General features: G+C 36.4%; 1 protein-coding gene across 2 annotated transcripts in view; it reads left to right on the top strand.

The window, feature by feature from the left end:
- LOC131591713 (ankyrin repeat and sterile alpha motif domain-containing protein 1B-like) overlaps positions 1–22,771 on the top strand; it is a 407,097-nt gene that overhangs the window by 134,041 nt on the left and 250,285 nt on the right. The window contains exons 11-12 of one of the 2 annotated variants that reach the window (XM_058862673.1): positions 3,480–3,616; positions 16,895–17,051. In XM_058862673.1, coding sequence (XP_058718656.1) covers positions 3,480–3,616; positions 16,895–17,051 — 294 coding nt within the window. Of the gene's footprint in view, positions 1–3,479; positions 3,617–16,894; positions 17,076–22,771 lie in introns of both variants that reach the window. The other variant, XM_058862674.1, reaches the window with a different exon arrangement.

The following is a 22,771-nucleotide window of genomic DNA, read 5'->3' on the forward strand; positions in this document are numbered from 1 at the left end:
TTCTCTCTCTGATAGAGCAGACCCAGGTAGTAAATCATTATTGGTTGCCTAATGGGAACATCCTACTGTGAAAATAAACAGCTGTCCACAATGAAGAAACTGTTTACAAGAAGCCATTACATGTCAGACAGCCCCTTGAGAAAGAAGGGAAGACATGAAATACTGAGCAGTTGGTTGATTTTTCTGGGCTGTTTATTTAAAAAAAAATAAAATTGTATGGCTTCTTTTTGCAAAGTTTTGTTTTTAGACTCCATAAACACGATCCTTTTCTTTGTATTGCCACTTAATTTTGCTTGGAAAGAAGGACTGTAACTACTCTTTTCTGAGATTGCTGCATATTGTTTATGTTGCTGAATTGGTTATGATTGTATTTACACATTGTGGCTGGAGAATTTTTTCTCAGCTCTGTCTAGTGGGGCATGTAACAGCCCTGTTTCCCCTCCTGCATGCCTTCCAATAAATTTTCCTTCCAAGAATGTCACTCCCAGTTGGTTCAATGCCACTTGTGTGGGACTGTATGAAGGGGCAAAACCTGGCTTTCAGTGAGCTACTACTGAGTAGGGTCAACAAGAAGCCTTTCCTATGCAAAGACCAAAACCTTGCTCATATGACTTGACTCCTCTGTTACCCTCTTCTGCATCTTGGAAGTGTGCTTAGACTGAGCTGAGGTGACTATCGACAAGGCTTTGAAACAAAATAAACTGGTGGGCAGATAATTGCATTTCTTACCATCAGCACCAATCTGCATTTCTTATGATGTGTCCTTTGAGTGATCCATCCTTGAGATACTTCTGTATCTGCAAGACTGCCTGATTTCACTTGCAAGGCTTTCATGTGCTAGTTAGCTCGAGGGCAGTTGTGCTAAGGACAGCCACACAGGCTCACAGGGAGGGAGTGACAGAAAGGCAGGGGCTGCTGAAGTATGGAGGAGTTTGTGTTCCTTATAGCTTTAGCTGTTTGTCAGAGACAATCATTCTGTTTGTTTCTCACACCAGAGAGTAAATAAGTGCACTAAGTGCACTTAGCTGGATTCATGTGGAGCATTTATCACGCTAGAATTTATTTTTTTACCTTCCTATATATGGTGCCTGTATGCCCACATTTCTTGACAGTAGTATAGTCCCTTGCTTGGTGTCTCTCCAAACAGAGGGCAGGGGTGTCGTAGAGCAGCTCTCTGATTCCTCAGTAAGGGAGGTTCATTGGTGATTTTCTATCTGTCCATAGAGTGAAAGAAGATGCTATATCATAGTCTGGAACAATAGAGGCTGAGACTTTCAGCTCACTTAAGGTATTACTCATATCTAGTATTTCTCCTCACAATGAGATTTTCAGAGTATGGCAAGGCTTTAGAGGCTTCTCCTCTTGACAAATCCCTATCCCTCCTTTAATGAGCTAGGCTTTCAAATCACAGAATACCCATTTACATGGTGCACGTGACCAACATTTTAAAGTTAGACACCAGGTCAGGCAGCAAAGAATATGAGGCACTTCAGGCTTTTGAAATGCTATAAAATTCTTCAGTATCAGTTATGATATTGTGAGAATTCATTTTCAGTTTCTTTCTAAGGCTGTGTAAAAATTGTTTTCATACATTATATTAACACGCATTTATTACTTTATTAAATAAGTTACTTCTGATCCAGGCTTTCTATGCACACTTCTGATGATTCAGGAAGAACTCATCTGTGTGGTAAGACTGCACACCTTTGTAACAGGCAATTTTGATGAGATACTTTTAAAAAAGTTGGACATTTTTGTTTCTGTGACAGGGTTCACTCTCTCTGGTAACACCTGAGGTTATCTACAGGATGTCTCAATTTTGGATGTCTGCCAATCTGCCATCTGAATTTTTGTTTATACTTTCATTAAGTGCTGTATCAGTGTTGCTGAAACATTCCAGCCTGAAATTTATTTTAGAAGAATAATTTGTCAATCTGTGTTTGATTAGAAACATTGATTAGAAACCTTGTCCAGTTATGTAGTGTTTCTGCAAGAAGAATCCTGCAGATTTCCTAGGATCATTCATGCTGTGAAAGTATCTGTAAGCTGGAAAGGCCATCAAGTTTACATTCCTGAAACTATTCCCCTTTATCCTATATTATCTTTGTTAATGTAACTGGGTATTTCCTACCTTTCAATATCTCTGTTACCCATCCAGGTTAGTAGGACTGAGAGAGAGAAGCTTCGGTCATGGCTTTCACGAAGGCATTGATGACTTGTGCAGAGGGAGGAGCCTGTGCATGTACTTGTAGAAGTTGGTCAAACAAAAATTCTCCAGCTTAAGAGTGCTGGTTTTACATATTGATGTTTGGGTTTTCCACAGAGTGGAAACACATATTGGAGACAAATAAACTTGCTTTCTTCAGTGAACACTGCAGGCTGTCAGTTGAGGCCCAGAGACGTGAGATTTGACGTCACTGTCTTGATGAAGAGCCTCAGATGTAACAGCACATTTAGGAGCAAGGAGCACATCTTTGTAACTCACAAAGAAAGGTGCTTAGTAAATTCACAGGCCCTGTAATAACCAGCATAACCATGCACAGACAATGACCCTTTCCCCAGAATCTGAGCTAAAGCATTTCTTTACTGATACAATTCTAAAGACCTGAAGTAATGTGGAGTCTTTTGCCTTCTGTCATTCCAGGGATTAGGTACTCTCACAGCTGAGAAGCTATTTCATAGTCCTCTTTCTCCTCTGATCTGATTTTCACTAACTTTAAAATGATCAAACAGCATTAAGAACATTTAGAGAAGGTAACAATGATATTTTATGTCCTTTTATGGTCCTTCACAGTGCCATAAAATGATAAGAGGAAGATATGTCCAATGAGCAGTTTCCCAGGTACATGCAGGTGTGCAGGTATTTTTAAGCCAGCTGTAGGTTATCTAGCTGAGGTACTGCTGGAAAGGAAGCTGCTACAGTGCAGAACTCTATGGAGGATGCAAATGTTACCTGAGAAACTGAGCATGTTTCCATGTAATCAGTCCTTGCTGGTCAGTTACACTGATCACAATGTTAAGGAAAGTTGTCAATGACGCCTATTAGCATGTTCTAAGTTCACATGTGTTTGTATAACATGTATGTGTTGTATGTGTTAGGATTCTCCAGGATGAACTATAATGCAACTAGAAGTTGCATTATAAATCTTCCTTTCAAGTTACCCCTGTTATAGTGATAATATTTGGATTCACAGTCAGTAATTCAAGGTAATAAAAGTAAAATATTTGTGCTTGGTTTCTGCCTCATTTTGTTTAGGTACTGAGAGAACGCTGTATCTTGCTTTAACATAGACTGAATGTATGGGGTGAAAAAATAAGTGTAGATATGCAATATATTCCTTAACAAATATGTTTAAATTGTATTATGTTTTGTAAGTTTAAATACTGTTCTGAATAACCTTCTTGTTTTCAAAGTTCTTTTTTATTTTAAAATATATGAAGTATTTGTAATTTCACATAGATGTTATTTTTATTCACAGATAATGCACCCCAGGTAGCAATTACCGCACCAGGATCTGGTAACCATAGAAACAGCTCTACAGGCCCAACACCTGACTGCTCTCCTCCATCACCAGACACTGCACTTAAAAACATAGTGAAAGTCATACGTCCTCAGGTAGGTGCTCACCATAAGCATCCTCTTATTTGTTGTATTTCTCCTTTGAATGGCAGGCTATGATGCACGTATTCTAAGAGGAAGTTATGTCTTTACACATTTGAGTAGGTCAAAGACATAAACAGAACACAAAATACCTTGTCATCTTAAGAATCAGTCTTAGTAGCAGAAGAAGATAACATATGAGATGAATGAGCCCAAATGTACAGAGTACATACTTCTTATAGCACTGATGACAAATGAAATCCTTATGTTGTATTTCGTATTTTTGCATACTGTTACTTTTCTTTTAAGGCTATGTGCTGAATTTATCAGTATTACTTCCATAGTACTTTTTCAGGTTTACTTTCTTATTTCTGTATCTCCATTTGCATGGAGTTTTATACCTTTTTATTTTACTTTCCCATATAGTACTGCTTATGAACTTCCATTCTAACTATCCATCTTTCTAATGCTGTTTGGGAAAAAAGATGCATAATGTGTGTAAAACTTGAGTGCTCCATATACTTCTTTAAGGAGTGCATCTCTTTAAAACCAAAACTTTAAAGTAAATACATGTTAGAACTTGGATCAGTGATATAATCAGCATAGAGTAGTTTATTTTAAAATCATGGGCTCATGGTATAAGTCAGAACAAACCTTGGGATGATCTATTTCCTTGTTTAAAAAGCCATGACATTAGGTGTGCCAAAGCTAGCTTGGACAACTACATGCTGAATTGACTAATTGTGAAACTTTCTTAGTGTTAACCAAAAAAATTTAATCTCCTACTAATTTTGGGTTCAAGTGCAGCCATCTGTTCTTTATTGCTGAGCTGATCTCTGCAGCTGAGGCACTCTGATGCTATTGGATGCAGGCTTTGTACCATCAGTCACTGGCATTTGCTTTACTTGAGGAGTAAGCTGATGGACATATGATATTTTCCTGGGAGTTGTATAGGCCAGGTTGTTTTGGTACCACACAAGTGACGGTGTCCCAGTGTTGGAGGTGAATCTCCCTTTCAGTACTCATTGGAGCACACAGTTCAGAAGGTCTTGAAGAATTAAAGGTAACTGCTAGGTGCACTTGCCATTTCTGTCTAGGAGACATTGGCATCCTATGGCTGACACTGTCACTATACAATAATTCGACTGACAGGTTGGTGCATCCCCTTCTGACACCAGCATAGTTCAGGTTTCACGTGGTGTAAATCTAGATTGCAGAGGGTCTAAAATTACAGTTTCTTCTATTTTTTCTTTTTATAGTTGTTTCTCATTTTGCTTGTTTCTGTAGTGTCTCTGTCCCTCCCACCCTACACCAATCTATAGTACTGAAATGCCTCCTTCCCTCCAAGCTGTTTTCTACAGTAGGCGGCAAACAAACAGAAAGGTAATGAAATGTTGTTGAAACAAGCTGTTGTGTGATAGTTTATTTGAAATAGCATTTAAAAAGCTGTTTCCATCATGATATTGCCAACAGATGGACCCAGAACACTTCATGGTGATGTTCTCCTTCTAGTTAACTCTGAATGGATTCAGCAGATTCTGGGGAGCTATTTTCAAATTTAAATTATTCCATTTACTGAGTCACAGTGTTCTCATCGTTCTGCAGAACAAAAGCTAGCTCTGTGATATATATGGTCAGAACTTTACCACATTTCCTAAAATGTCTCTCACATGGCCCTACACATGGCATGCTCCCTGTACAGAAAACAACAGCAGACAGGCATAATGTATGTTATGTGCTAATACAGGACAAGCTGGATACACTGTAGCATTCAGATTCCATTATGCTTCTCTTTTATTCATGTGTTTTATGCACATCCCTCAGTATTCTTTTTTTTTTCTTTGTTTTTGTTTTATATCTAATCACCTTCCCCTAAGATCTCAACTCAAGAATTTAGACAAAGAAGTTGTAGATATTTGCAATGTGCTGTTTGCTAACCATTAGTGATCATTCTGCCTGCATATTTAATTCTTTTTTTCCATTCAATTACCTGGCAAGCTCTTTGAAGGGTAGCACAATGGGATTCTATTCCTGACTGACCTCTCACCATTCATGTAAAACTAATGAATACTCTTACACAATGTATGCAAAATAATTAATTTTCTGTTGGCTGCCAGGGCCTCTTTGCATTTTTCTAACAAGATAAATTGATTTATAAGAGATCTAAACCAGGGATCATATAGATTTCCAAAACAGCTGTCACTTCTTTCCCTTTTTCATACCTTGTGCATCCAGCATGAGAAAGTGCCAGTAAAGGCGGAATGGGAAACCCTTCAGCAGCCAGCTTTGCATGAGGCAGGCTCTGACAGCTTGGATGGAATTGCCAGGGAAGACTGGCCTTTCAATACATGTAGTTATTTTAATTTATAGCCTTATTTATCTTTCCTGTAGGGTTGTACATATAATGGTTTACCAGCAGTGAGCAGAAGACTGTCTCTATGCAACCAGGACGAGAGGACACAGTCTTAAGGTGCATTAGGGGATGTTTAGGCTGGACATAAGGGGGAATTTCTTCACAGAAAAGGTGATTACACACTGGAATGGATCATACCTGGTGGAATGATCATCCCTGGAGGTGTCTGAGTATTAAGTTCAGTGCTGGAATGCCAGCCACCTCTACTACCTTCAGTGCTGAGGCTGGCAGACTTAACAGTATCTCAAGCATCTGTGTGTGCTTTTGTCTGTACACCTTAGCTATGGCTCATCCCTCTGATCTAGTATTTTGCAATTAAATTTCTTCTTTTCAAATTTTCCCATGGTCAGTCTCTGAAAAAAAAGGTTTTTGGAAAAGTTGCATATATGCAGAGAAGAAGTAAACAGAATTTAGCTCAGGTCTGGAATTGCTTGATTTTTTTTTTTTTTTTTTTTTTTTTTTTTACTGATTGTCCAGATGAGACTTGGTTTTAAACTATTGAAATGCTAGTTAATGGAGACTTTGAGAAAGCAATACATTTTCAGATTAAGGACATACGATACTCTGTATACTCACAGCACCTGTGATCCAAAATAAGGTGGGATAGGAGAACAAGTATATAAGTCTCCTTCAAGTTTTAACTTACTTACATTAGTACATAGAATAAAATATAACTTACCTTATCAGACTGTTGTTTTAGAAAGTGGTAGTAAAATTGAGCTTGTTCCACCACAGTTCCTGTAGCTCTCAGTCTGGATGAAGCCTGAACAAAACTAAACTTCTTGTGATGCTTCATGTATTTTTTGTATTAGCTACTCAATTTAATAAGCTCCTTATTTATTTGTTCAGCTCCATTTGAAAAATAAACTATATCCATAGAAGGAGAAAGAGCACCTTTTTTCCTCTGAGACTGTTTCTTTAGCTGGTGTTATTTACTTGTGGGTCTTGGGCCAATTCTCATAAAACTGAATTCTAACTTCTCACCTTTAAATTTATTTATTAAACGCAGTCCAGCATTGGCATATTGAATTCTTGTCTTTTTAAGATATATTTCATATGGCTTACTTTAGGTACAGCTTTTGATGTCAAAATGTGGATTATTTAAAAGTGACTTTGATTTTATCTATCATGAATTAGTATTTTCCCTATTTTATGTGAATAACCCAATTTCCTTAAAGTGTTGTTTCAATGCTATTAAGAGGGTTTCTGGTAGGAGGACAAAGGAACAAAGAATTTCAGTGTTTCTGACATGATGAAATTTCATAATCTTGTTCTTTCTGGTTTTATTGCTAAGATCTGAAACCATCTATTCATCATAATATCTTTCTCTTTTTTCTTATCAGTGTGGATACGCTGTCTTTACAGGAATAATATTTTTTTTTTCCCCAGTATTCTTATTTTAACCTCTGTAAACAAACTTGAAATTCAATCTATGGCTCCTCATTCACCTGGCTAAGACATCTATGAATATAATAGCAGCTAATAGTTTAAACATTAGCAGGCAAAAGTGTGTGTCTCCTTTTTCTGCAAGTTCTAACAGAACCCAGCAGGACATGTGTAGCCTCTGATAGACCTATCCCACTTGTTTAAACTATCAGGTGTACAAATGCTTTTGCATGCAGTGTGCCTGTCAGACCCATGTATGTGTGTACATATATGTATATGTACATTCATCTAGGCATAGGGAAAGACAGGGACCATGACATTCCACTCCCTGTGTCAGCCTGGACATGAATGGACAGACCATCTGTAGGAGATGTGTGCTCCAGAGCCTCCCTAGCTGACTTAAAAGTGATAATAATTTATATTCAATGAAATTATTTATCATTATTTTTGCAGGTAGGTGCAGGAGTTTATTTGAACACAAACAAGCAATCAAATAAAAATCATCTTAGAGGAAACTCTGAAAAATCACAGTTTCAGAAAATAAATTTTCAGACCTAATAGCTCCATGAGCAGGATTTTCAAGTGGATTAGTGTCGCTGTTTCCCTATGTTGAAACAATGAAACTATTTCTGCCTGCTTCCTCCCCTATGCTAGCACCATGCTGTGGTTTCCTTAGCTGTTCACAAATGAAATGCGTGCCTTGTCACAGTTGGCTTGGCACGTCCCTCTCTCTGCCAGCTTAGTGAAATCCCTGCTGGAGGTTGTTGCACCAGTGCACAACACCATGAGAACACTGTGTTGCATCTGCTGAACTTGTTTTGCAACACACACACACACAAAATCTGTTTTATTTCACCACAAAAAGGAGGGCTGGAGAGCACTGTTATGCAATAAATTCTCTCCACTCTCTGAATGAGATCACAGGACAGCGGCAGTGCAACGACCTTCTTTCTCCTATGAGCTGCTTTCTGTGCTTAGCTCCTCTTAGAACATGCCCAGCCAGGCAGGGAATAACCAGGAAAATCACTGTGAAGACTGTGCAGGCACACAGTGCTTCCTGTTCAGGTGCACTTCTTTTCATGCTGTGTTTTGGTGCTGACTTTGTGCTACGTCCATGCTTAGCACAAGAGGCAAATAAGACTTTAAAAAAACCACTTTACTGAGTTATGATTTTGTGGGGAATCAAACCCATCATATCCAAGGTAAAAGCCACTTCTGTGTACATGCTTTTATGACGTTCTGGAAGATGCTGAGCATTCCCCAAACCCTCTAAAATAAAATTGTATTCTACAGTCCACACATGGGTAGGTTTAGTGCTCATCCTTTGTGTGCCTGTTCTGGAGATTCGCCCTGGATGTCATAGTGCTTCCAAGGCTACTTGTATCTCTTAGGGCTGCAAGCATATTAAGGTGGTTGTCAGCAATCAGTGACCTTGATTCTAGGTATGTAAATATATTTCAGATTATTCTCTTAGTGACAGGGAATGTCTATACAAATCTACTGCACACAGTTTGATGTCTTCTCATTCTAATGATGTTGAATAAAAAATAAAGCTCCTAAATAGCCCTTGAAAAAGAGAGAGCAAAGCAGAGTAAGAGGTATGCTGTCAATGCCATTAAGATGTGGTTAGCAATTCATCCGTGCATGACTGAAAATAGGACAGACATTATGAAATTATTTTATTCTGGACTACTGAGTACCAAACACAAAAAAAGGTTATGGTTGGAATTGTCTCACAGGACTGATTCCTACACACACCTCCCCCCAGTACATATGCCACACATCCACCTGTTTTACCACAGCATTTATGGGAAGAAGATGTCTAACAACTCCACAGGAGAATATTTGAAAAGAAAATTCCTTAGTGCATAATGGAAACTCTGTGACTACTTAATAACAACATTAAACAAAACATTATTAAAGAGATGCATTGTAAGAGATCTCCTTTGACAAGTAACTATAAAACATATTTCTATTTATATATTTTAATTAGATCTAATAAGAAAACATAAACACATCTACCCAATACATGGTACTAATGAAAACAGCAGTGTGTGTTAGTGCATTTAATTACAGTTCAACAGGATACTAAAACACAAGTATAAATTAAAGCAGAATAACACTCTGTTGTGAATAGCTAAGGTTTTAGAATATCACATGCAATAATAAATTCATATGTCTTTCTTGGTTGAAGTTGGTTACTTAGCTGGAGAAATTCTCCAGGCTGTGATTCCTGATTCAATATAAACACAAATCATGCAGAAATATAGAACATTTTTCCTATATGAACTTGTAACAGACAGGTGAAATACTGTTTTTAAAGGCAGTTCAGATACTGAAAGGCACATCTATGCTAGCAAAAGGAGCTTTAGCTCTGCAGAGTTGTCATCTACACTGTTGAATTATGGACACAGTCCCAGGTAAAATTTTAGTAGTGTACAATTTTCTTTCTCCAAACCTATCCACTGTCAGGCCTGATTTGTGATTTGAATAGACCAAGCACCATTCCTGGTAGATAATTCTGCCTTGTAGACCCTTCTCTGACACCTAATGAAGTTTAATTGTAGGGGTGTGATCAAATCCATGCCAGTTGCCCTGCCTAGTACACATAATGCTTGGAAACACATTCAGAATCTGGAAGATTAAAGCCTTATCTATTGTGCCTTGATGGGTTTCTTACATTATATTCCTAGAAATCTCCTAGGATTCCTACAAATTTTCATTTGTTTCTGTAGTATGGGGGGGTGGGGTTTGAGCACCTTAGTAACCCTTTATTGTCATCTGATATTGCACATTTTCACACATGCATTTTGTCTGTAGCATGCAGTTTAAAAAAAGAGCCATCACTTTGGCCCTTCAAAATTTATGCTATAAGAATATAATGATGCAAGCACTTTTCATAATCTGCAGGTGAAAAGGGGGATGTTACTAGCAGCTGGAAGCTGAGCTTTTTGGAAGAAAATGGTCTTATATCCATTTTCCAACTGTTTCAGTGAAAATAACACTATTTTAATCTTTGAAAGATAGGAAATTTTTATAGCTGAGGAATGAGACATTCCTCTTATTTATCAAATTTATCTCTAGCTATTTAGATCTCATTTCAAGCAATGTTTTCCCAGGATAGGTATAATTGTGTATCTTCAAAATCTGGTCACATCTATAAAGGAAGAAAACTGGCCCAAAGGTGTTGCAGTTTTTGGCATTCAGAATTGCTGTTTCTTAGAACCCACACCTGCAATATGGTTGCAACTAAAATAAAAGTAGAAGGCAAGGAAAATAGAAACTGGGGAGAGATCAACTCTTTCCCTTATTTATTTCCTGTGTGATTTGTCATCTGAGATAAGACCACGGGTAGAAGGAGCAGCAACCTTCTGACCTTTAATTCCATACTCCAGTGGAGGGCTCTGCTGGAAGCAGAGCTAGGATAAGGTGCAGAGAGGAGAGCAGAAAGCTCTGTGTCTTTATAGTACCAGAGTCACATGGCACAGCTTCCTGACCACAGGCTACGCAAAAGAGCTGAGTCTGTGTCATTCCTGAGCATGTCACTGACAGGGGAATGATCCAAGTATTCTGAGGGACCATGAGATTACTATAAAGTAGTATGCATTGCTGCTCGTGCAGGATGTGAGCAGTGTCTTTCTCTAAATTAATAATCAATCAACCAGAAATTGCTTGGACTTTGACAGTATGATGTCATTAAAAATTAATTTAGTTTTAGAATGCATTATGCTTTTAGTATCATAAAAGATCTACAGTTAAAACACAGTGAAAGCATTTTTTTTTAAATTCGTTGGGGTTTTTTTTTAAGTCTCATGATCCTGCAAACTCCCTTTTGTGGATGCTTGGGATATATTAGATGCCAGCCTCTGTGTATTTTCTGCTTTCTGCACTTAATTAAAATGTTGACAAGTAAAATCAAGAATGTCAAAATGGGTACTGAAACTGCATATATTTTATTTTTAATTGTTGTCATAATATAAGATAAAGTTTTGTGAAATGAAAAAAGAGAAAATGATATTACCGCATAAAAAGAAAATGTGTCTTCGGCTTGTTCAATGTGGTATTTTGAGGCTTGACAGAATAATTGATTCAGTAGTCTAGTAATAATTCAGTGTAGTCTTGCACTTCTAGGTGACATAGATGAATCAAACCCAGATGCATCGTAATCTCCAGTTTTTGCAATTTCAAGGCTACTTGATCACCTTAGCTCAGATCCTATAAATCAAATATTTCTTGACAGGAGCATTGACTGATGAGAATGTATCAGAACTGATGATTTCTGCAAATCAAACTGGAGACAGGAGAAAACAAAGGAGCCCATCACAGGCTGTATTTTACTGAGAAAATGAATGTTTTGAGCTTTTATGTAAGTGTAAATGAGGAAAAGAGACAAAGATAGAAACAGAGATGGCATGCTGGAATGTAGAGGCAAAAGACAGAAACCATAAAAGTGACGTGAAATTTGTATGTGAAAGGAAGGACAGAGGTTAAAATTGGATGCATAGAAAGACAATGGGAGGGAAAGACAATGGGACTGTAAAATCAGTGTGAGATGGGACCATTAGGGAGTTTGAGAGACCTTGACAAAACCACAAATAAAGCAGAAAATAAAATTTTGCAGTACCAAATAGAACTGAAATCAACTGGATACTGTGAAGGTTTATTTAGAGTAACAGAAGTAGCTTAGGAAGGAATGTAACAATAGATAGGAGAAAACAAAAGAAGAGAGGTGCCCAGAGAAGTCACGGATGCCCAATAATCCCTGGAAAGTGCTCAAGGTCAGATTGGATGGGGCTCTGAGCAACCTGGTTTAGTTGAAGATGTCCCAGCTTATTCCAGGGGGTTTGGATCTAATGGCTTTTAAAGGTTCCTTTCAACTCAAACCATTATATGATTCTATGAAAGGGAAAATGAATGTATAGAAATAGAATGAGATTTTACAAGGAAGCAAGCTGGAGAAAGGAATATTTCTGAAGTTGGAGTGAGATGATCAGAGAATTGAAGGAATTGAATCATCTGGCCAGGTATCAAAATGAGGGATTTAAGGGGCCACTTAAGTACACTCACACGGTGTTATATATGTTAGATGAGCCTGGGGGAAGGGGCTGCAGCCTCCTGCTTTCTTTGGTAAGTCTGTATTTTATGTGCTAACTAGAATTTGAGAATGTAGGTGCAGTTCTCTCTTCTATCTCTTCTACATGTTCTGCATGATATATTGCAACTGTAACCAGTTTCTCCATTATATAGTGCAGCTGGAATTTGACAGGTTTTGCCAAATGCAGAATTTCCTTAGGCTCATTGGTTCTCAGCGTTTTAACAAACCACACATCCGTCCCTTGAGAAAGCTCTATAACCTTGTTCAGCATTCGTGAAATGGGGCAACTAGCTTTGCTGTGGTACAGAGTGTTGTGAGAATTAATTTTTTTAAGACTGTGATAGTGCTATGTACACAAATCCCAAAGGTGAGAAGGTGAAGTCAGAAGCTTGTATTGCAGAGTGTACTTCAAAGCTGAAGAAATATTTTGGTGTTAAATTGAGAAAGAAGTTTTACTCTACTGCCTCCGCTAAATGTTGTAAGAAAGATTTCAACGATCCCTTGCCTCCTTATAGTGTTACATGCCAGTCATGGTAGCATTACAGAATTTGCATGCAAATCCCATTAATGGACACATTAAGTCCTTACTTGTCTTTTTAATAGAAAAGCAATTCAATATGTGTATTTTGATGCTTTTTCTGATTTTGCAGTTTCAAAGGGATATCTTTCATTGATATATGTTCACTACAGATTGAACATGAAAATGTTTTTGTTAGACCTGATTTAAAAGTTATTTAAGTCTTATTATTGGAATATCCTTAAAGATTTATACTGATATTTTTTTGCTTATGCATTAGAAAGATTTATTCATTAGCCTTATTTGATATTCTATTTTAGGATAGGGTAGGGTTTTCTAGGTTGGTCTTATGACAATTGAAATAATATTTGTGAAGCAATGCCTTAAAAGTAAATATCAGTCATTAAAAAGATTTATACATATACATATACACTTGAATGTAATGAATAAAAATCTACAAATCTGCATGCTATTTAGCATGCTTATTGGGGTGAAATGAAGCCATAAGTGTGCCAGAATTTCATAAGGGTTATCTAAGCATGTCCAGACCTTTGTAATAGTACAAGGAAGGTATGGAATGACAAAGCTGGCTTTGAAGAATAAAAAAAGCATTATCTCTTTGGGACAGAGTTTTGTGTTTGTGTTTCACAGCTATGAAATCTTGACCCCAACTGAGTTATGGTGTTCAATATAGTAAATAATATTAGAATTTTTCAGAAAATATCTCAACAGTTCTTGGTAAATGTAGTCAAACGGTGGCTTTGGCAGATGCAATCAGCAAACCAAGTTTACTGACAGTAAGGTGGAATTTGACATTAAATTCAAAGAAAAGATTTCTAGAGCATGTCTAGATGTGAACTGGATGTGAGATTAAATCTGGGAGTGAAACACCTCTACTTTCATTTGTGTATGTAAGAATCTCTGATTTAGAGATGTAATCTCTCATCATGCTTAGGACAGATGTAGGATTCAATTCAATTACCCAAAAGTAGGAGTCTAATGTCATTTAAGGTGCCATAGAGGTGTCTTTGAAATGCATGTGGAGACTGTCAAGTATTGTACAGGGCATTTATAGGGGAGACCAGCACTCTTCTGAATGGCAGCTGGAGGTCAGGTGGGATGCCCTGAGGAATCTGCAGTGATGGTAGATACCTGCACTAAGGCAAGGGAATCAATACCAAGGGGACTGGGGTGAGGTGAATTGTTCTCTGAACTCTTGATGATATTCACTAGATCTTGATTTTATTGACTAGATCTCAACTGACTGCTCTGGGATTTTAAATAGCTAAGGTAGAAGTAAATAGCTATGCCGGAAATTTAGTTGATGAAATTGGGAATGGAATTTAATCCTAACTGTAGAAAAAAGTTTGATTCATTTCTACTGGTTTTTTTAATTTTTTTTTGTGTAGCTAGTGCTTTAGACACATAAAGGCAAAGATACCCTCAGCACAAACTGGTCTACTGAGTCTCTCATAGCATATATTAATGAACAGCTAGTGTACTTTAACATTTTACAGGACACAGCAAAAGTGCAAAAAGTTCCTCTAAGTTCCTCTAGTTTCTTAGCTATAAAGGCTTAGATGCTGGATTCCTGACTATGTAGAAAAATTATTGGCACATGTTGATTGATGGACCTTGTTAACTCCAGAAAGTATAGCAGCAGTGTAATGCTGTGGAGTACTAGAGGCTGAGAGAGCTTCTCTGCAGAAACCTTAGATTGGAAAGACATTTTAAACTGAAATATGTTTCTCTGAATCAGTAATAATAATGCCTAAGTCCAAAATATGATAGTGAAAGGCCAAATGGTGTATCAGATGCTGCTATTCTGCTCCTAAGGGGCACACAGACAAAACAGTGGCTGGAGGCCTGAGTAGACAAAAGCCAGAGCAGTTGCCTTTGGAGCTGCTTTGGGAGACAAAGCTGGACGATTCCAGCTGCCTATTTAGGCAGGAACTGTCTCAGCTTAAAAACAACCAGAGATACCGCAACTCATGTTAGGAGAAGTGTCCCCTTTTCAACAGAGGAGTTCAAGTCCTGCAAATCTGCAAAGACACCATTGCTTGGGAAAGGGCCAGAAAAATACTTCCAAATGGCCAGAGATCTTTTTCAGTTTTAGAAATAATTAGGCCATTCATGAATATGTTGTCTAGCAAAAGTGGGCCATTAGATTTAATTAATACAGATGAATATTTTTGGTCTGATCTGAGAGTTATTTTGGCTCAGATCCCAAACAATGACTTCCAACTACACTGTTTGATGTTGGAGTCTGTCCCTGTTCACTGAACTCTCCCATGAAATTACTAGACCTAGGAGTCAGGCTTTCAAAGCAGAAACTGGTTTGAATTATTGAAGAAAGTAAGTCTGCTCAATAGACCAATTGATTGCCAAAATTTCCCATTTTTCTCAGTTTTAGTATGACACAGTTAATTTACGTGGTGCCTAACACAACTTTAAGAAATAATCAACCTTACACACACCTAATTCTATTGAATTTTTCTATCTGACATTCCAATAGAAAGGGTGAATTTTTAGTGAAAACAGCCTGGTTTGGTATTTATGACACAAGCATTGCAGGACTTGTAACCTAAAAATTAAATTGACCAAAAACAAATTTGAAAATTTTTCCACTGGGATAGATTGTATTTTAACAAGTAGTTCTAAGTAAGGGATGGTGAATACCTTCATGGTCCAAGGAAGATATTATTGCTCCCAAAGGTAATAATTAGGTCTTGATACTAATTAGGAGCAAATTCTTGACCCTTACAAACATTCTGACATGTTAAGCCTGACATGCTAGAACAAGAAGAGATGAAGCATCTTTTACTCTCTTTATTCTATTTTTGTCCAGGTTTGGTTTTCCAATGCAGAATTTCCTGAGGTGTTTTTCTCTGTTGTGAAATAAACATATGGACAGCTATAAACGTGGCTGCAGGCCTCCTCTGTTTTGGAGACATTTAATGTTTCTGGTCATTGATCTTGAAGCAGGAAGGAGCATTGTGGGGTTAGGTTATTTTGGGTATGGAACCAAATGAGTGCTGCAACAGACTACTTAGCATGGCCTGTGGCTTACGAGGCGTGACACTGAGCACTAAAGTTATGCCTGTACTAGTAGGTAGTGCAGTGCAATGGGAACAAGTCCATGTAGTGAAAAAGTTGTTGCTGACCTGATGAACACATAAATTTCTTCATCTTATGGTATAGATCCCCCCAAAAGAAATTAGTTTCTCATGCTCTAAAACTGCTCTGCATTCCAAAGCACAACTATTAACTGGGGTCTGCTCAGTGCTTTTATTTGAAAGTAAATATTTGAAATCAAGTAGTAACAAGTTTTTTAACTGTTCCATGAAAACTCACACAGAAAGTTTGATTTTCATGTATGTTTTTCAAGTTGAAATGTTTCCCTTAAGCTTCCAAACATTTCAGTCTTTGAATATTTGAGGCATATTCATAAATGGAATAAACAGCAGAGGGTGTCTTTCGAGTGATGGGCACTTGGTATTATTTAGTAAACTTCATTATACAGGCATCAGCGCTCTAATTGTTTTGCAAGATGTACCCATCAATGCAGCTGGTGAAGAGTTCCCTTTCTTATCAAAAGATGATTGAAATTATTATATGCAAGGCTGTAAAGGCCTATTTTATGTTGAATTAAATTGATTAGAATGAAGACATGCATTTTTTCTAATAAAGTTTAATCCAGATTTTAGAAGGAAATTATCTCTACACACCACAGCTTGTGATATGAAATGATTTTTACTACTATAACCTTTGAGCCAAATAAAAACAGTAAGAACAGAGAAAGATTGGTTTATTAAATGTCAAGTGATGAAAACTATACAAAAAGTCTGGGTTTTTCATGCCAAACTTCTATTTTTCTTGTAGCCAAAGCAACGTACATCCATAGTATCTTCTCTGGAATTTCACCGAATGAATCACAGCCACAATTATTTTGAAATCAACCCATCCATTGGCTGTGCAAGTTTTATTTCTACTCCTGCAATCAGTCCAGCTAATTATTCCTTTGGATCTCTGGAATACAGTCTTGAAGAGAAAGAACTTCCAGGTATAGAAAAAAAAAGCTTACTTTGTCTGTCAACAAACTTTTATAAAACTTTAGGTCTTTGGGTGTAAGTTGAAATTTCTGTTGTCTTTGGTAGTAAAATACATTTATCATTAATACACAAAATTATTCCTGATGTTTTTTCTCAGTACTCTACAAAGAGTTCTAATATTTTATGACCAGTATTATGAGACATACTTTTCTCCTGGATGTTATATTTTGAATAAAACAACTGTTATTTCCAGACTTTGCCTAGAATTCGGTTATTGTAGTTTTTGAAATTATGATGATTTGTACATCTACTTTCATCACTGTGTGGTCAATATACTGCAGCAGGATTTTGAATTGAAAAAATATAATTAGAAATCATTATGTAAGCACCAGTAAAGATGTGGAAAGGAAGATTTCTAAGAAACCTGTGATTGTTTCTGCAGTAGTAATGGGATTCATTAAAGTAAAACTTCAATGTATTTGCTCTGATGATAAGAGTTTGATAGAGTGATAGTGTGATTGTAATGGGGAAGGTTTTATCCCTAAATGGAGATTTACATAATGAAAATGCTTTAAAAAGGATTAAAGTATTTCTCTTTTCACAAAAAACTTCAAGAATCTGAAATTGTCAGTAAACCAAGCATTTACCTTTTCCCCTTCAAATTCCATATAAAAGTTGCTTTATTTAGGCTAAATTTGTGACAGAAGGGTGTAGTATTTGGGAAAGCTGATGTATTGAAACAAATGTCTTTGATAGCTAGTTTATGTGATCTGCAGATCAAGTTAAAAAGTGTATTGTATTTAAAATATAAATAGGAGTAGATTACGGTAAATTAAAAATAATACAAATGTTGAAATTCAGAGCAAACTTATCAATTGGTTTTTGTAGCATTGGTCTTGAAATGAGATGAATCCTCTTCATTCCTAGTTGGTAGAATTTAAAAATTCTGAAAAGTATTGTTTTTAAATGATAAAAAAAAAAAATAAAATCATACCTAGATCAATAGAAAACTATATGGTTTGGGAACTATTGTGAAATAAGAGTGAGAAATCCTATCTTCTTTGATGAAGAGAGAGTTAAAATGATCAGAGATTATTCATATTTGTTTTTTGGATTATAATATAAACAAAGATAATATGTGCAATTTTCTTTGAAACTAAAAGAATGTGCTTATATCATGGATATAGGAAATATTTTCAAACTTACATGGAAACAATTAATTTGAATGGTATCTTTTATTCCTAGGTCTGGGGTCATTTGATTCTTTAACATTTGGGGTGTTTTCTGTTGTTACTGGTTTTTTTCTACTGTAAATTCTCCTCAGTAATCACAATTTATTCTGGGCATTTGAATGATGCTACGTATTTCTTGATGTTTAAAAGCAAAGATAAGAAAACAGAAAGAACATTCACAGACTTCAGATAATTAACTTCTCCAGATTTTTGCTGTTATGCAGTTCTGTTAAAGTTCTTCATAGTATCTGGAGTCGTTTGACTCATATCTTCTTTGGTTAAATCTACAATGGACTACACTCAGAAACTTCTAATAACTATGTTTAATTTTGTCTGAGATTGGGACTATAAGGTCATGCTTATTAGAATTTATGCTTCTAATTTGTGGATGATTTGATTTATGGATTGAGTGAAAGCTGAATTTCCTTTATCTTTGCCCAGAAAGCTAAGAAAAAATAGCAGGCAAAATGACTGAATTTCAGGGTATCTTCTACAGACTCTTCAATGGTACATTTTACAATAAGTAAATCAAGTAATTTACCATTAGTGAATGAAATATTTACAGTAAAATTACAATTCCACCCCCCATTTTCAGCTGATATTCTAGAATTATTTAAGTAATATGCAGAATCCCATATTAGACACAATATTAGCCTGAATGAAAAAAACCCACATTTTATTTTGATCATTTAGTTCATTTTGACTCCTTACAGATAGATGATGCACGGTAACTGTGCAAAAGAAAAGGAGTACAAATATGGAAACTGAATAACAAAATCTGGAAGGAACAGATCAAAATTGTCTCTCTTGAAAACGTTTTTATGGCTTGTCTCTTACCTAGAATGTTAAAAACTGAACCTTGAATAATAATGGTCAGCAACGAGCAGCAGAAGCAGTGTTCTGTGTTCTGCTACAGCTTTTCTCTGCTTTAACTAGCTGTTGTTTCACGGAAAGGTCCCTTTTTTCTTTTCAAGATCTACAGTGACAGTAAGTACAATTCATCATGTGACCTAAATATAACCTTAAAATTAATGAAAATCTGTATCCTAAAATAATGGTTAGTTTATTGCTAATTGAAGATTTGTGTGCATTTTAGTGAAACAATTAAAATGCATTTTACAGGATTTCTTAATTAGAAATTTCCATCTAAATAAAGCATCAGTATTTCCCTACTCAGTTTCGGTGCTTTTTATGTCTTCTTCGGGAAATTTGTAATTATTCATTATAATTGAGATTAAAATTAATTAATACAACAAAATAATTATTCTAATTCTATAATCTTCATAATTTTATCTTTACCTCAGTAATCTGCTACCAAAGAAGAAACAACCTGTTGTTTATGGTTCCTTTTTATGTTTGGATATCAGTTTAACTCTTGGTGTTTTCTAATTCCCTACAGCACCTGATTTGAAAGAGGGGTCCTTATTTTTAAAAAGTGGGGTTTTTTATCAAATAGAAAAACACTAAATTCTTCCACAGATATATTTCATATCTGAGACATATTATCTGAATGACAGTATATGACAACATTTCTGATTAATTATCTGGAGAACAGGCCGCATACACTGGTAAATATGTGCTTCAGCTTTGGCGTCAGATAGCCTCGTAGAGTAAACAAACCAGGTATGTTGAATGCATGGACGGTAGCAGATACCAGCAGATACCTTAATATCAGGGTGCCTGATGTAAGGATGAAGGTTCTGTCCTCTGTTTTGAACTTTAGCCGGTGGAAGAAGCTGCAACAAGGTGATGGCAACACTTCTCTCACTCCAGTAAGTGTAGGGCAGACTGCATGAATGCAGCTGTGGCGTGACCTATTCTCAGGGCTTTGTCTGGTGCTAGATCATTGACATCAGAGAAGCATTCTCAAATTCTAAGTGAATGGTGATGCTTTCATAGCATTGCATTTCACTTCAAGTTGTGCACCAGTGCATCCCAGTAATGTCAGCTACTACACATAGTAGTGTAGTAAGTTACTGAACTAAAAGTCATTACACTTCTATATGTAACTCTGTCCCAGCAAGATGTGTGTAATTTTCTTGATCATCTGAATATATATTTAGTAGGTCTCCCGTAAGATAACACACATGAAAAGTTAAATAGCTGATAATCAAGTGATTGATTGTGAGATGTTCCTCATGTTACTTTGACCATGAACTCAGACCACAGATGTGCAAGATAATTCACTCCAGGAGAGGGCAGCCTGGGCTTTCAGGGAAATGCCTGTCTAACAGATCTCTCTGCCTTGTTTTCTATATCCCTCAAGTTCTCTTGAAACCATAAATCTTAAAGATTGAAGGCAACAAAATTGTGGCCTTTCGGTAACATCAGCTTGGCACAATCAACACTTGCAGCTGAAACTGTCAGTCTGGATGATTTTCTTTTTCATTTTTGCTTGATCATTCCAAATAATGGATCTTTCTCTAACCCATATCATTTCATTATGTCTTCTTGTCCCAAGTATAATTGGGCCGTGGAATTAAAAACAGAGTCCTGCAGAGGTTCTTGCTCTGTTTCAGATCAAAATAGGTCTGTACTCAGATTCATGTATGCAGCAAACATATCGGGAGATGTCTGAAGGTAATCGCATTACAATCTTTATTTTCAGTCCATGAAAATCTGTACATTTTCAATAAATTCAGTATGCCATTCATTGTAGAAGAGGATACAGTTTTTCCTCTCATCTTCTTGTGGTAGTAAGAAGTATTCACTGAGTTTATCTCTTAGTTAGAAGGTCTGTCTCCACAGGAAAGGACCTTAATATGCTTCTACATGCCGTGTTCTCTGACTGTGAGAGCTGTTATTTAATACATTTAAGAAGGCTACATATTTCCTTAAAACAGCCCAGAATGTAAAATTCAAAAATGTAATCTTTAATGTGTAGACTAAATTTTTTTTCCTCTTCTACTTTTGAAAAAAATGCATTTGAGTCACACCTTTGATTCCTTCTATAAGTGTTTCCGGATCTTTCTTTACAGTATGTATCTGATCAAATTGTTCTGTCTCACAATCCCTATTTCAGAAGCAAAAGCAGCCTTAAAAGCTTAAAACTTGCAGTTTTGTCTTTTTCTTTTGAGACAATCAAGAAATACAGCCTATTAAAACTGGAAACTTCTTCCAGAGATCAGGCCTAAAATTCTTGGCTATGCTGCATTCCTATATACAGTCAGAATTTATTCTGGAGCAGGAATATTTCTTTATGTGACAATAGTAAAGCTGCTTTTCGAAGTAGGTCACATATTTGTCAGCATTACTTTCTCATTCAAGTATCTCATATATTAAGAGCTGATATGAGCAGATCAAACTGTGATGTCTATGTAGACTCTTCAAGCCTTGTTTCTTCAGTTATAAAAGGTTTTGGAGTGAGTAGAAGTGAAATTCAAGATGAAAGGAATACAAAGAAGAAAGTAACTTTTATTGCCAGAGCATTTTTTTAGGTGTGCTGTATACAAGTTTGTGGTACACTGTTAACAGAACCTCCTAATTAGCAAAAGAACATGGTTTTCAAGTGACAGAAAAGAGAAAAATATTGGCTTGTAATGAAATAAGAATAATCAACAAATTTTGGTAGATAAAGCATTCCCATCTTCTTTATCCAAACACCTGTACAGCGAGCGAGGTAATATCTGAAAAAAAACAGTATTACCAGTCTGTACCAACTTGTCATTGATTGAAAGTTATTTTCCAGATGAAATGGCTCCGAAGGTCAAATTCAGACCTTCTTTTATCTTTCTTCATCATCTTCTTGATTACAATGCATTCTGCCAAGGCATTCTTCAAAACAGGTTAATTTGAACCTTTTCATCTGTGAAGATTATCTGTTTTCCCCTATAATTTATAGCTAAATTCAACTGAGTGTAATTATTAAGACATAGTAGAGCTATTCCAGGAACTGCTACTGGGGATCATACTCAGTACTGTCTGATACAGTTTATTTTTGTTCTAATTAACTTGTCCAGCAGATGTAACATGTTGAGGTCTCCTTATGTTGCCCTTCTTTTTGCTGCTTCTAATTTCAGCCCTTTCAAAGTTATCCAAGGCAAGACACAGTCTGTCCCACAGGGACAGAGAAATGTAGGGTTGATCAATATTATAAACTTCTCTTTGTTATCTATTATTGTCTTTGCACACTCCAGTTTAAAAGCAACATATTTCATGAAGCTCATTGTAATTATATTGCAGTGTTACAAATATGTCAACAAGTCCAAAAATCTAGTGGCAGAAAGGTCTTCTGAGGCAACACGTGGAAATCTGTGGATGAAACCAATTCCTGTTGTATACAGTATGCTTTCTCCAAGAAATTGGTTTGTGCTAGTGCTTGCATGAAATATTAGATACAATATGCCCCTAAATCTCATGCCACCTGAATTTAAAAGTAATCTCCTTGGGATTAACTATATTATTCAAACTTAAAGTTCATGACAGTGTTACCCAACCCTTCAGTAATGCCTCTGCAGTGTTATCATTGAGTCTTT

Source organism: Poecile atricapillus, chromosome W (genome assembly GCF_030490865.1).
Source record: "Poecile atricapillus isolate bPoeAtr1 chromosome W, bPoeAtr1.hap1, whole genome shotgun sequence".
Classification (NCBI taxonomy): domain Eukaryota; kingdom Metazoa; phylum Chordata; class Aves; order Passeriformes; family Paridae; genus Poecile; species Poecile atricapillus.